This window comes from Eptatretus burgeri, chromosome 15 (genome assembly GCF_056783735.1).
Source record: "Eptatretus burgeri isolate ZD-2024b chromosome 15, Ebu_testis_v1, whole genome shotgun sequence".
NCBI classification, from domain to species: domain Eukaryota; kingdom Metazoa; phylum Chordata; class Myxini; order Myxiniformes; family Myxinidae; genus Eptatretus; species Eptatretus burgeri.
In genome coordinates, this window is record NC_140975.1 from 31,089,016 (window position 1) to 31,105,343 (window position 16,328).

At 44.2% G+C, this 16,328-nt stretch overlaps 1 protein-coding gene across 2 annotated transcripts in view; it reads left to right on the forward strand.

Annotated features, from left to right (window-relative positions):
* The window catches only part of BMERB1 (bMERB domain containing 1), a 61,041-nt gene extending 53,792 nt beyond the window's left edge, over positions 1-7,249 (forward strand). For both annotated transcript variants that reach the window (XM_085857211.1, XM_085857212.1), the window contains exon 6: positions 904-7,249. In XM_085857211.1, coding sequence (XP_085713337.1) covers positions 904-1,025 — 122 coding nt within the window. In that variant the 3' untranslated portion in view covers positions 1,026-7,249. The remainder of the gene's footprint in view (positions 1-903) is intronic.
* The last annotated feature ends 9,079 nt before the right edge of the window (positions 7,250-16,328 follow it).

The following is a 16,328-nucleotide window of genomic DNA, read 5'->3' on the forward strand; positions in this document are numbered from 1 at the left end:
GTGCTTTGATCCATGAACCACATATCAGAAGTGAGATTAACAGTGAGTGTATCTTTCTGGCCTCAAAACAGCACAGAAATAGCTAACTATTGTTTCCTCCAAATGTAACAACTCCAATGAAGTCGGATGTGAGTGTTTGATCGATTGTCTCATTTCATACATGTACAATCATCAATATTTGTTGCTCTGATCAAGATGTAATACATGTTGTACAATACTGTACATGTGCCTCGATCATTCGATGATGAATATCAAGGGAAAAGGAATAAGTGGTGGTGATGTTTTTTCACACGTCAAAATTACTCCATGAAGATGGAAACTCATCCCCGGTGATTAGTCCATTTACCTTTGAGCTATCGATGTGGGTTCGATTCCATACCCAACTATAAATTGTCTGATTGGCGCTTTTTTCAGGTAGGGTGTCCTCTCACTAAATGTACCGTCCCTCGGATGGACGTTCAGCCGGGGCCGCCTCCCGTTGGTGTCCTTCGCGAAGAGCAGGCGAGTTATCTCCGGCACCCTGAACAAGCTACAAGTTCCTGACGAAATAACCTCTCGCTGAACATCAGGCCTGGCCAGCCGGATCGTGAAGGACTTGAGCCAAAAATCGTACCTGGCCAACCCCACAAGGTTGGAATAATGGGCGTGTCAGTCGTAGTAGTTGTAGATATAGTGGTTGGTTGTATGATTTGTGCAAAGGAAGAAAGCTGTAGTCAGAATGAGAGACAAGTTCCAGTAAAGCAATCGTAGAATGGTAATCTCACACGTCAAACCAGCTCTGCTTTTACACAAGATCTTCACAAACTGTTCTTCCCATATAAACAAAGGGCAACAGTCCAGGATCTCAATGGGTAAACATGATTTCTGTTTTCTCGGACTTTCATCCGTTGCGGTTTTTTGCAGGAAATGAAGGAGACAACAGGCTGCACGTGGTTCCACCAGCAGCAGCAAAGGCATCCGTGGCCAAAGCGGGTCTCAACTTCCTCAAGAACTGCTGCGGAGTTATGTTGTGCTGCTTACAGTAAGGATTTGTATAAAAAAATGGACCTCGGGATGTGAAGATGTTTCCTCAAAACCCGTTGTGGTTACGACTGTCGGTGCATTTGGTCGTCCTGCTCTTCATGATGACTTTCGCTCGGTCTCACACAATCTTTTGGCATAACGGGGACACCTCGATGGGGATCAGTCCCGTTGATGTGGACCTTTCGTGTTCCTGCTATATATCCGTTTTGTCTTGGGCCTTCGGAAAAGGCTGCTTGTTGAAAAGGGTACTCGTCGTGTGCAGTAGCCGAGCGAAGTATTTGGTATTCTGTTGTGGTGTTTTATCGTGTGGTGTGAGCAGCATGCTGTAAACCCTCCTTTGTCATTTCTGTACACCACTTACTGCACTGCTTTTATTTATTATATATATATATATACACACACAGACAACCTACCCTGGGGGCTGGGGGTGACGGGGGGGGGGGGGTGGCTTTGGGACATATTGGACATTGAAAATCGTTGGAGTTGTTGGCCTCATGGTGGATACCTTTTGTCTGCGGGCCAGTGGTAGCACCACCTTACCTCATATTCCCAATATACACTTTGTAGCGGCCTTTAGTGGCCTCAGGCTGGCGTTGGCTTAATGGTTAGGGTGGTGGGCTTGTAGATCCCAGGGTCCTGAGTTCAAATCTTGCTCAGCCGTTGAATTAATACCAGGTGGGATTGACTCAACATGTCATCCTCGAAAGGTTGGCAAAATGAGTACCAGCTTGCTGGGATGATTGAGCCGTTCGAGTATCCTGCGTCGGAGTGGTTTGACCCGTCCAGAATTGTGCCTAATAACCCAGGAGACTGTTTTGGCAGCGATGTACGGAGTATGGTCCCAATGGATGGATGGTGGCTTCAAAACAGACATCGGCCAACGTGTGGTCGCTTATAAGCTTTACCAGATTCTAAAGTACCAACACCCCAAAGTTGGGGGCTCTGAGTGCTACGGTTTGGCCATGAAAGAGTGATGTAAAAAAGGCACAAACGCTTGAAAATATTTACAGGATCTCAACGTCTTCAATACACAACATGATCCAAAACCCCGACGTATGTTTTCCCTCATACAGCACTGGGTACCCCACCAAAGTTGGGTCACCCAATCAACATCGGGTTATTTAGACTTTAGTAAACCATCAAGGAGATTGTTGTTTAAAGCTGGAGCAAAAATTAACCCAAAATGGGCCCAATGGGCCAAACGACCTTCTTTTTTGAGGTCAGTTTCTTGATTCTCAAATGTATAAACACATATGTGTCGAGAATTGCCTTGCCGGGGGTGGGGGGGGGGAGAGGAGGTTAGGTGGTTGGGCCCATGACGTGCCCCTGGGTATACCATCAGCACATAAGCCAAATTTGGTGGAGATTGACCCAGTCTTTTTTTTTCCTATGATTTGCAGACCAACACAAACATACAGATGCAGAATTTCCTTGTGGGTGGGAAGGTGGGTTTGTGCAGGTGGGGGAGGGGGGGATATCTTAAAACTTTGCCCAGATTCTGAAGTATGAACACCCAAAATTTGTGTTACAGTTCAACCTCAAAAAAAAAAAATAACCTCAAAATGCTACAGTCGGCCTCAAAAAAATATCGTGCAAACAAAAGTACTCTTGAAAAAATTTCTAATACTATATATGTGTATACATATAAAGTGATAGTGATTGGGCTAAACGACAAAGTACTGTATTTCAAAAAGTTGTGGACAGATTCGGACAAAACTTGGTGGATGAGTTGGTTTGGTGACGAGAACAAGCCGATTAGATTTTGATTCAGATTCGAATCCAGATCCGACCTATCAGTGGGATACAAAGCGTGAACTAATCAGCCTAGCGGAGGTATGCGCTCTATCGAGTCCCTTTCTAGTTCACGTTGTGATGAACAGTCTGATATGGGTGACCACAGTCACATGTTGGTCTGTCTTTGAAATTCCATTTGTGGAGGTGGTGTGATGTCCATGCATGGAGAGTGCTGCTCCTGTTGAGCACAGACCACTGTTTCCAGGGGAGGACGAAACCTGGAGGCTCTTCTGTCGGATCACTGACCAGTTCTTTGTCAACAATGTTGTTGTCTGTCTCGAGATTGCACCACTTGTCCTTTGTGTTAAATCCCGCATCACTCAAAACATTTGCGGAGACCCTGAAAGGTTTGCGTGACTTGATTCACATACTTGGTAGATTCTGCAGGTCTTCATGAATTGGAATCTCTGGGTTGGCTTTGATGAAGTCGAACTCTCTCGGCATTCTTGCCTTCTGGTCTGCTGCACATCAGAGGGTGGGATGTTGGACAGGACTGGGAGCCACTCACTGTACAGGTGTTGATTTCAGTGCACCGCTGATTATCCACATCAGTGTTTTCAGGACAGTGTCCAAGGGTTTTGTGTGGCTGCTCTCTGCCCAAACAAGAGAGCAGTATTCTGCTGCATGGTACACAAGAGCAAGGGCAACAGTGCGAAGAGTGTGGCACTTGTACCCCAGCTGGTGCCCCCGAGTTTCCGGATGATGTTTACCCTGGTCTTGATATTTTCTGTGACCTGTTGTTCGTGGTACATGAAGCTGTGATTATGGGTGACTCCAAGGTACTGAGGGAATGGTTTATTTACTCTGCCACCGGAGTTTAGGAGGAGGTTATGTTTTCACCCCTCTCTGTCTGTGGGCGGATCCAGATGAAATTTGTTGGGCAGGTTTGATGTGTGACAAGGACGAATTGATTCGATTTTGGTGAAAATCCGAATCCGGATCTGGATACGAGAATTATTTAATTTTAAAAGTGATTCTTCACCATTGAGAAATTTGGCCAGACATGATATATCACATGATATTTCAAAAATGTATTGGTCCCGATATGTTCTCGTGGATCAGGCATTTGTGGTGGAGGTGTGCGCTCTACCGAGTGCTCTTCTAGTTCTTGACCGTTTGATCGCAAAAGGAAACCTGGAGTTTGCTGTTAGCCAGTCAGTTGCTGAGAGTGATAACTGTAGTCTTTGTGGGGTTTGTGCGAAGATGCCAGTGGATGAAGTATTGCTCCATTAAGTCCTGAGAAAGTGTACTGCTGAGATCTTCAAGGTTGATTGCTTGGGTTGCAAAGCCAACATCATCTGTGTCCACAAACTTTCTGGAGGTGGTATAAGGCATGTCACTCACATACATGTAGTGGACAAAAAGATGGAAACACCAATGTAAAGTCACTTAACAGGATGCTAGGCCTTCATGTGTGGCCTGTACGGCCTGTATGTGCTGTGGCATTGAGTCCACCAGCATCTGGAATTCTGCAGGAGGGATGCGGCATCATTGTTCCACGAGGAAGTCAACCAACTCACACCTGTTTGATGGAGGTGGAAAACGCTGGCTCAGGCGTCATTCCAGAATATCCAATAAATGCTTGATTGGGTTCAGATCTGGTGACTGAGAAGTCCACGACATGTGGATAACATCAGTCTCATGTTCATCAAATCACTGGGTGACCAAACATGCTCTGTTGTTGAGGGGATTGGGGGGGGGGAAGGTCTCCTCGTTCAACCATGCTTGCCATAATTATAAATTATTGGCAACCAGGCTTGTGCAGCAATTTTATACATGGCCCTAAGCATACTGGAATGTTATTTGCTTAATTAACACATGGGCCACACCTGTGTGGAAGCCATTTCTTGGTGTCCCTCATTTACCCAGTTGTTTCCATGTTTTTTTGTCCATGACCTGTATATGTTGAAAAGGATTGGAGCAAAGACAGGTCCTTTGGAAAGACCATCATTCAGTCCTTCTGGAGCTTGTTTGCTCTCCGAGTGAAACCCTATATCTTTGATTGCTAAGTGCAGAAGAAAGGACACACATTGTGGTTTGGCACTGGAAAAGTCTGGCAGCTTTAAACAGAAGCCAATGTCACCATACCATATCATTCGCTGATGAAAGATCAATTAGGGCAACACCTGTCTTGAGAATGTGTCGGTAGCCAGCCTCAAGATGGGTGGTAAGTGCAAATCCGTGATCAGCACAGCTCTTGCCAGGTCTGAAACTAGCTTGTTCCTTGGGAAGTTTGGCCTCTACCAGCGGAGAGAGCCTGGTCAGAAGGACACGCTCAAACAACTTGTATGTCGAACATAGCAGAGATATGGGCCGATAGCTACATGGGTCCAGCAGCAGGTTTCCCTGGCTTAAGGATGACAATGACTTTAGCATCTCTCCAGGTTGATGGTAGAAGTGAGTCATTGTCTCCCTCAAGCCAGGGAAACCTGCTGCTGAAACATTTGAACAATTAGATATCTAACTAACTCAACCTATCAGATATCTATCTAACTAACTCAACCTATCTGATATCTATCTAACTAACTCAACCTATCAGATATTGAACTAACTAACTCAACCTATCAGATATCTATCTAACTAACTCAACATATCAGATATCTAACGAACTCAACCTGTCAGATATCTATCTAACTAACTCAACCTGTCAGATATCTATCTAACTAACTCAACCTATCAGATATTGAACTAACTAACTCAACCTATCAGATATCTATCTAACTAACTCAACATATCAGATATCTAACGAACTCAACCTGTCAGATATCTATCTAACTAACTCAACCTGTCAGATATCTATCTAACTAACTCAACCTATCAGATATTGAACTAACTAACTCAACCTATCAGATATCTATCTAACTAACTCAACATATCAGATATCTAACGAACTCAACCTGTCAGATATCTATCTAACTAACTCAACCTGTCAGATATCTATCTAACTAACTCAACCTATCAGATATCTAACTAACTCAACCTGTCAGATATCTATCTAACTCACTCAACCTATCAGATATCTATCTAACTAACTCAACCTATCAGATATCTAACTAACTCAACCTATCAGATATCTAACTAACTCAACCTATCAGATATATATCTAACTAACTCAACATATCAGATATCTAACAAACTCAACCTATCAGATATCGAACTAACTCAACCTGTCAGATATCTATCAAACTCAACAAATCAGATATCTAACTAACTAACTCAACCTTTCAGATATGTAACTCGTAGTAATCGTCGTTTGATGGACAGGTCGAACAATGGGGAGAAACAGATTGTTGATCGAGTTATGTTAACCACTGGGGAAGCAATGGGAAGCTGACATTTCAGGCATTAACCCTTCGTTTGCTCAGATGAGCTGCCTAACTAACTCGGTTTAACTAACTAACCTGTCGAACTAACCATCGAGATGTCTAACTCGATTTGGCATATCAAACCCGATTAACCAGATATGTAAGACAGGGCATGTAGTCATAAGACAGTCCCTGATGATGGCCACTACGTGGCCAAAAGCGACAGACTGAGCCTCGGTCTGTTTTCTCTGTTGTTGGGATACTTCTTTGAGGTTAGAAATGGAGATCTCAGATATTCCTATGGATGTTGGACAGGCTCGGAGCTTCACACCACACCGTCACACCGATACGAGATGAACATTGGAAAGAATCCTTTTCATGGGACGTTACGGTTATTAAACTTTGGACAATGTCCATTCGATGTCTTGTCTACGAGAACATAACAGTTTTTCCTATTTCCATATAGAGTAATATTTTATTTATTTATATTTATATGAAGATACACAGTTCAAGGCTCGTGGAAGAAGAGCCGACAGGGGGCAACTGATAATTATACTGATACCAGGGAAGGGGGGTAGAGGGTGATCATACTGATACCAGGGAAGGGGGGTAGAGGGTCATCATACTGATACCAGGGAAGAGGGGTGGAGGGTGATCATACTGATACAAGGGGAGAGGGGTAGAGGATGATCACACTGACACGAGGGCAGAAGAGTAGAGGGAGATCATGCCGATATGCTCGGGCAGAGGGGTACAGGTGGAAATCACACATGTGTGAAACAACGCCAGCTTAAAAAACACATTGAGGTACAAGCAGAAAGGGAGGGGAGCAGAGTCCGAGTATAAGAGATCGGCCAAGGAAAAAGACAATGGGAGATGGTGGGGGCTGAGGCGGTGAAGGATGGAGGAAAGAGCAAGACAGGATAGATTCAGGGAGGTGATTGTCTTGATCAAATAAAAAGGGGAAGAATTGATCAAACATGGTCAATTGCCATGGGTAAGAAGGGGTATGTGTGTGCGGGCGTGCGTGCGCGCGTGCGCGCACGTTAACAGTTCAAATTGCCTATGTTTGTATATTATATCAATGTTCATGTTTGGAAAAAGCAATAAACGACTTCCAATAATAATATGCATGATGTGGAAGTCAGTGTTCGTGGGTGGGGGGAGGATGGGCAAGGGTGGGTGCGGGGGGGGGGAGGGTAGGTGCTGGTTCAGGATTCCAACCTCGGCTATATAGCTCAGAGGTGAGTATACATAAGTAGGGTGAATATATTGATTCTGGCTCACTTTTCTCCATGCAAATGAATGGGGGATTTTCAGCAATTCATTTTTTTCCCCTAAAAAGTAACCCCCCTTTTTATCCCAAAGTATATTTATTTGTCTCCCCTTTTTACCTAGGGACACTTTTTTCAAACAACCAATGCAATAAGATAAAGATTTGTTCAAGTAGTAAAGTAGTAATGTGATTTGTTAAAGGTTATTCTAAAGAAATATCTGAAACATGTAAGCCTAGGGACACTCTTTTTCAAATAACCAATGCATATTGTTTTGCTCACTCATTGAACCTATAAAGATTTGTTCATTCTCAAATTCCTTCAATAGTTTAATTTTCTTTGCACAATAATCCCCATCTAAAATATTTAAAATTTATACATTTGAATCTTTATATTTTTAAGATACCCCTTTTGTGCCATTATGAAATGATAAACTTCTCTTAATGCTCTTGTTTGACCACCTCCTGAGCCACATATCATTTTGAGATTATAGTAAATTGTTTTTTCAGCCTGGTGTTGGCGCAGTGGTTAGGGCAGTGGCTTGGGATCCAAAAGGTCCTGAGTTCAAGCCCCGTTGGGCCACTGAATTGATACACCAGGGGGTTGACTCAGCCTGTCATCCTTCCGAGGTCGGCAAAATGAGTACCAGTGTACTGGGCCAGTGTATATCCCGGTTAAAATAGGTGTACCATATCCCTGTGTCGTAAGGGGCGACCAGGGTTGCGTCAGGAGGGGCATCCGGCGTAAAACATGTGCCAAATCACTATGTGGATCATACGGATGACCCGCTGTGGCGACCCCAAAAGGGAGCAGCTGAAAGAAGAAGAAGAAGAAGAAGAAGAAGAAGAAGAAGAAGAAGAAGTAAATTGTTTTTTCATTGTTCAATTGATAACCATCAAAGTTTTCAGTCCATTCAAGGATATTTTTTTTTTCTTTACATCCTCTAACTTACAAGTTTTTAAATTGATTCGCTTATTTGTTTTATTTTCCTTTGTTTTAGTTATTTTTTCAATAAGACTTATTTGATATTTTTCACATTCATTATATTTTCCATTTATATACCAAGACTGAGATTTTCTCTACTCTTTAGTTTGATTAATACTTAGTTTGACCATTTATATATTGTGAAAAAACGCGGCGGTAGCCCTTAAAAAACCCTAACCCATCTTCCCATCGTTAAAACACAATCTATTCTATATACTCTATCATACAATATCCATATGGAACACAATCCATTCCATTATCTAAAATAAATCTCTTTTCATCAAAGGCTCCTAATGCCGTTTTATTTACTTCTTCACTATATATGTTATGTTTAGAAGTTCTTATTGTATTCATTTTCCTATATTCTTTTTTCTTATTCATCAAACAATTATAATAATTTCTAAAAGTTATTGATTTCTTCATTACATATTTCTTTATTCCCTTTAACCTCTTATCAATCTGATCACCATACTTATAAGCATATGCCTTTGCTCTCAATCCAATAAACTCACTCATTACTTTTCCACCCAACTCATCCTTAAACCTACCAATAACCTTTTCATTCTTTTTGGAAAATAACTCGCTCTTCTCACTAAAATTACTTGTCATATACTCCAATATTTTTCTTCATATCTTTATAAACATCATCAGTTTTTATATCTCAGATAAAACCATCAGTGTCCATATACAACAATTAAACATTTTCACCATACTCTTTCTTTAAGCCATGATACAAATAATGATACATCAATATCTTTGATAAATCAAGAACTGCTGTTCCAATATAAATTGGTTTATCCATTACAATACTTTCCTTTTCCAGATGAATAGCAGAAAAGTTTTCTGAAAAAACCTCTTCTCTCTTAAAACTTGGTTTATTTATCAATCTTGAAGCTTCTTTCCAAGATGTTGCAAATCTAATGTTTGGCCTGTTTCTAACATTCTCCATTGTCTTTCCAAAGACAGCATTATTCATCAATTTATAGAAATCCCCTTCAAATTTTACTTTTGTATTTGTTCTCATATCTGTATTGAATTTAATATACTTTTTCATCCAAGGACTTTCTTTAAATTTTAAAACTCAATGAATTTTAGCTACTCTCAATCCTTCTCTCAAAAACTGTTTTAAGCTTCTCTGATGCAAAACATATCTCTCTTTATTATAGAATGTTGTTAATAACTTTTCTGTTGATTTGCCTTTAATATTAAAACTTTTATGATAATCACTTAACCATTCTTTCTTTGGGGTTTCTTTCTCACATGCAAAAGGAACGTCTTTATGCTTATTATGAAGATCACTCGGGTACCTCAAATCAACTTCAAAATAATAACCTTCTTCTGACTCATTCAATTCCTCTTGAGAAGAAATAACAATATTCATCAAAGCCTTTTCATAATCCTTTTCTTCCACCCACTCTAATTTACCATAAGGCAGAGATTGAGACATTACCCATCCATACAAATTATTAGCATCAAAATACATCAAATAATTATCTATCTTTTTCACTATCATAATCTGGAAGATATTTATTATTTGCTTTAGCATATCTTTTTGAACATACTTGTGATATTCCACCTCTCTGAGACTTCTCAATCATCAAAAGCATATCTACATCACTGATTAAATCTATATTGTGACGTCCACGGGACTTGAACAGTCCCGCCAACGTAGAATGAGCCGAAACGATGGAGGCGGTTTATTTTTATATAACCCAAAGACGGCGGTTTCAATCGCCCTACCACAAACGGGACGAGGAAGGTGGCACGAGTCGCTTTTCACTGAGTTGATGATGTTTATTTGTTTTTATTATCACCAGAAATAACAAGACTCGGCAAGAAGAGGGATCCGGGGCGATTCGACGGGATGGTGTGGGATCGGGCGTGGGGAAAAACACAGACAATTCCAATGAATATACAGTTCTCAATCCCTCTAAGGCGCCAAGCACACACACGCACACACACACACACACACACACACACACACACACACACACACACACACACACACACACACACACACACACAACGTAGCTATTTCTGGTGGTCAGGCTGGACCGTGGTGTGGACACAACTGTCCCTGGATCAGCGTCGGACGAGCCGGCCTTGCTCTCGTCAGGGGGGCAGGAGAAACCGCGGTGCTGTCGACCTCCTGGTCCTGGCCCAAGTCCGCCCACAGCCGCCAGGGAACCAGCTCCGGTGCCAAGCCGTGAGCAGGAGAGGGAGGCAGGTCCGCCCGACCCCGCACTCCGAGTCAGCAGAACCCCAGAGCCAACCAAGGCGAGGCACGAGGCTCGGCAAGGCTCCAGGACACGATCAAGAACACGATCGACTCAGCACAACAACAAGGACGCTCTCTGCCGCCACAGGGAACCACACCAAAAAAACACGATCTTTTTGGTTGTAATCTTCTTCCTCTCCCTTTTCGACCCCGAACAGAACCTTTTTATCCTTGGTCCTCGTCACTTCAATCGAGCCGTTTATTGGCCCAACGCCATCGCCTTCCGCCAATCGTGATCACCGAGCGGAGCCATCCGCTGCACTGTCCTGTGACGTCACGGCCAGTCTCCAGAGAATACCAAAAAGGGGTTTACACAGACACACTTACCCTATCCCGTGTCCCTATCTAATTACGTGACATTTATCATTTCCCCCTTGAAGAAATGAACATTTACTAGACAACTTATCACCACTGAATTGCTTCTTATTACATTGAGATCCTGGTAAACTCGAACAGCATGGCATACCTAATTAAACATCCTAATTCCCCTTTGAATGCATACCCCCCCCCCCTCAAACGTAACACTGCCCCCTCCTCTGGTACTGCAGCTCCTGCAAGGTATATCACAGGCGCTACCGTACCAGCCTTAACACTTACTGACTCACACCTAATTAACCTAACGAAATAAAGTAGGAGGGGCAATGGGCAGCGAGTCGCAGCTAACTTACCTATCCTGCTTAATGTACTACCCCCTTATGGCCTTATCCTCGCCTAAACAATCATTCGTTTTTTTTTAATTTTATTTTATTTTATTTCATGAGAGCACTGAGCGAAGTTGCACTCCATCTTCTAGATCATCGCTCTTGCCCAGCACTCTTCCAGTGATCTGGGGAGGGGAAACAAAAGGTTCCACAAAAACACAACACTTATACTTTACATTCCTACTCTAAGCCTTAACGACACTATTCACAGGATATTTACACTTGACCGCCTCCCCCAGTGGATGCTAATAGACCCAGCGTTACCTGGGGAGACAATTTTCAAATTTGCTTGCCCCAAAATTATGCGGACATCATGCCCTTGCTGCACCTGTCAAGTTGTGCGGGATCGAGTGGGACTCGCACATCTTCACAACACTCACACCATGGTCATCATCACATTTCTAGGTCATGGTCCTCATTTTAATCATGCAGGCTGAATCCTGTCGTGGCCGTGGGGTGGGTTACCACAAGATGATGGGGGCATCTCAGGTGCAACCATGCCCACAGGTAAGCTTTAGTCCAACCCGGACGTTTCTCCACCCCGCTCCCTTTGATTCCCTCCCCCCTGGTAGCCATCAGCTCTAATCCCGTACAACACTCTGGAAGGGGTCTCACTGGCTCCTCTGGCCTTCCTGGGTCGCCAAGGTCCGACCCGCCTTGGTCGCCCAACCAGACCCTCTCCCAGTTGCCTCCAGACACTGTCACCGTTAGCCACCAGGGGTGAATCTCCTTGAAGGGGGTCGCAATTCACACTCACCGTGAGCTTCAGCAATCCCTGTGGACAAGCACATCATCCCCACCCACAAAACCCACATGACTCTCCCACCCCATCGGCCTTACATGTGACACCTGCATTTGTAACACTTCACCGACCATGACCTTCCCTGTTACCACACCATGCCCAATAAAAAAAAACAATGTGTGCACCATACATTTCACTTCTTCACTTAAAACAACTCACACAGCACTTCTCACCCGATCCACGCACCAGCCATTGGAGAGCGACTCGTGCCCGCTTTGTTTCCAATTACCCACTGTCCCGATTGTCACTCTAAAACCCAGCAGAACTTAAAAACCCATGCCAATTTTTCCACAATTCACTTTTTTCACCAAAGGAGGGCACTTCGCCACAATCTCACCAGCCGAGCATGGCCCTATATGCTCAGCCCAATCTAGTCTCCCCGACCCCCGACAGTGATTTCCGGACCCGACCTATGAAAGGGCATCTCGGATAGACCTGGCGGTTCAGCAGGAGGATTCACCCTCTCCGAGTCTAAAAGTCTATTGGAGGGTCCCTCTATCGCCGGGTACCGGCAATATCGTTGCATGTGTCCTCTTTGCCCGCACCGGAAACAACTCCCCATAAAAGGCCCCCGTGGGTATTGGTGTAATGTCTCTTCCGGTTCCGGACCCCCTCGGCCATAATCGAATTGCTCTATTGGCTGGGCTGGACCACGCCGCTTTGGCGCACCAACTACCGAATTACCCCTTATCAAACTTGACAGTTTCTGGCAAATTTCCTGAAACATTTGGGTAATGCCAATTTCTCCCAGCCCCCCTCCCTGATCCTGGATCTCTGCCTGTCGGATCGTCACCGATGGCCTCTCGGGCACCCGACCCGGCCGACTCCACGAGGCCAGCCTGGCCGCGCACTCGGCCGCTCGGTGCACGGTGGGTGGATCCTGTAGCTCCACTAGCGCTCGGACCTCAGGGTCAGGAAGAGCAGCTAAAAATTTCTCTAGTGCCAGTCTGTCCCACTCCTCCACTGTAAGGTCCCGATACGCGATCCTGACTGATTGGTAAATGTCCTGTGCCAGCTCCTGCACTGTCTCACCCGGCTTTAATCTGCGGTGCTGAAGCTGAGCCCGCACCAGATCACAGTTTGCCGCGAACCCAAACCGACAGCTCAACGCCTCGCAAATGTGGGAGCTGGTCAACATACCCTCCTCGATCACGTTTAACACGTCTGCGGCTTCTTCCCGCAACGTTGCCACCAAATTCCCTGTACGTTCCCGCTCATTCCACCCGTTTAGTCGGGAAATGCACTCAAATTGCGTCAGAAAAGCTTCAACGCTCCCTGACCCGTCAAAATTTACCAGGGGGATCACTTTTACGGTGGCCCGCTTCTCAGTTTCTCCCTTGTCCGAATCCAGCCCAGGGATCAAACACCCTTGTGGCTGCGTATCCAATTTCGGAGCCCACTGTGGCCAAAGATGTTTTGTGGTGAGGGTCTCATGGGTCAATTTTGCCTCCTGTTCCAAACGTTGAATGGACCGATTCACCTCTTCCCGCAGGATCTTCTGGGCCCACACAACCTCCTCCAAGGCTCCGTCGCGAGTTTGGAGCTGCTCCTCAACCAACCCGGACACTCTACTTACAAAAGACGGCTCTACCAGGCCTTTATCCAAGACTTCATCTTGGCTCATAATTTTATCTTGTTCGTCCAAACGAGCCTCCAATTCTTTTACCTCCTCCGCCAAATTCATCCCTTGCTTCCTCAGCTCTCCCCACTCTTCAACTTGCAGCTGCATACGAGCATCCACACAGGCACGATGACGTTCCAGGCTTTCATCCACTTTATCAACCCGAATGTTCGTTGCATCAATTTTATCTACCAATTTTTTTCGTATATTTTCCCCCTCCAATGTAATTTCTACCTTTGTTTCCTCCAATCTATCCTCGAATTTACTTTGTATTTCTCCCAATTTAACATCCACACACTCCTGCATCTCAGTTTTCATTTTCTCCATCTTTTCCCCCAATTCATCCCTCATTAAATCAATCCGTGCACCCAACTGTACCCCCATTACCCCCAATTGATCTGTCATTTCTGCCCTCTGTGTCACAAATTGATTTTCCATTTGTGCCGTCATTTCTGCCCTCTGTGCCGTCATTTCTGCCCTCTGTCACAAATTGATTTTCCATTTGTGCCGTCATTTCTGCCCTCTGTGTCATGAATTGATTTGCCATTTGTACCATCATGTCCTGTATTAAACGTTCCAACATTGTCTGGATCGTCATCGCACCGGTTTCCGGCACTGCCGGCCCCGTTACGGGCGATGAAGCACGGTCCACGCTCGGAATGGGGGAGGTTCCAACCCTACCCCCGTCTCTCCCCTCTTCCCCCGACTCGCTGCCAGACACGTGGCCTTCCTCCTCAAACATCTGCACATCCGCCATGGTGCAGAAGTCCCGTTTGCCGCCAATTAATTTAAATTTGAAAAATCCGGCCAAAATTTTCCCGCGCTCGCGCGCTTTTCTGTAGTAATTTTATATTCCAATTCGTGGCGAGATTGTAATCTTGGTATATTCTCCCGATACCAAATATAATTTCGAGGGGTTCGAACATCCCACTCCTGACACCAATGTGACGTCCGCGGGACTTGAACAGTCCCGCCAACGTAGAATGAGCCGAAACGATGGAGGCGGTTTATTTTTATATAACCCAAAGACGGCGGTTTCAATCGCCCTACCGCAAACGGGACGAGGAAGGTGGCACGAGTCGCTTTTCACTGAGTTGATGATGTTTATTTGTTTTTATTATCACCAGAAATAACAAGACTCGGCAAGAAGAGGGATCCGGGGCGATTCGACGGGATGGTGTGGGATCGGGCATGGGGAAAAACACAGGCAATTCCAATGAATATGCAGTTCTCAATCCCTCTAAGGCGCCAAGCACACGCGCGCGCGCACACACACACACACACACACACACACACACACACACACACACACACACACACACACACACACACACACACACACAAAACGTAGCTATTTCTGGTGGTCAGGCTGGACCGTGGTGTGGACGCAACTGTCCCTGGATCAGCGTCGGACGAGCCGGCCTTGCTCTCGTCAGGGGGGCAGGAGAAACCGCGGTGCTGTCGACCTCCTGGTCCTGGCCCAAGTCCGCCCACAGCCGCCAGGGAACCAGCTCCGGCGCCAAGCCGCGAGCAGGAGAGGGAGGCAGGTCCGCCCGCCACCCGCCCACGCACTCCGAGTCCCTATCTAATTACGTGACATTTATCATTTCCCCCTTGAAGAAATGAACATTTACTGGACAACTTATCACCACTGAATTGCTACTTATTACATTGAGATCCTGGTAAACTTGAACAGCATGGCATACCGAATTAAACATCCTAATTACCCTTTGAATGCATACCCCCCCCCCCTCAAACGTAACAATATCTTGTTTTGTCATTTTCAACATTGCACTCCAAGCTAAACCAGGAGCTGTGAAATAGTGGGCAGGATCTAATCCATAACAATTTTTATTATGACAGAGTGATCTTTGAGCTTCAAACACATCAGCTAACAATAAAACATCTCTTTTTAGATACAAATCATGATATTCTCCAAGGTTCTTAATCTTAAATATTTTCCAAATTTCTTGTGCGTGTTTATATTCCTCATCACTTATCTCTTCTTCATAAAGGTTATAATAGAAACTTTCTTTTGAAGGAAGTTGTGTTTCTTTAAATCTCATAAATGAATCCATATAATCATGAGAATAAATTCCCTTACTTGTAAGAATTTTCTCTTTACTTTGAATTTCATTCCTTGTTTGAATTTCCTCTCTCGTTAGAATTCCCTCTTTAATCAGAATTTCATCTTTAATCAGAATTTCCTCTTTAGTTAGAATTTCATTCATTGTTTGAATTTTCTTTATAAATAGAATTTCATCTTCAGTTAGAATTTCTTCATTAATTTCCTCATTAATTAGAATTTCCTCTTTACTTTGAATGCTCTCTTTAATCTGAATTTCCTCGTTAGTTAGAATTTCCTCGTTGGTTAGAATTTCCTCTTTTGGAAAGAATGAATTAAGATTTGGAAAAGACCCCGTGGAGCTTAGATTTGATGCTAGGTAGGCGAGTGGTGTTCCCATAAACTTGTAAGAATCTGGAAACCTAATACGAGTTAAAGGTTTTGTGAATATCATTTTTGTAAATGAAATATACTTTTGACT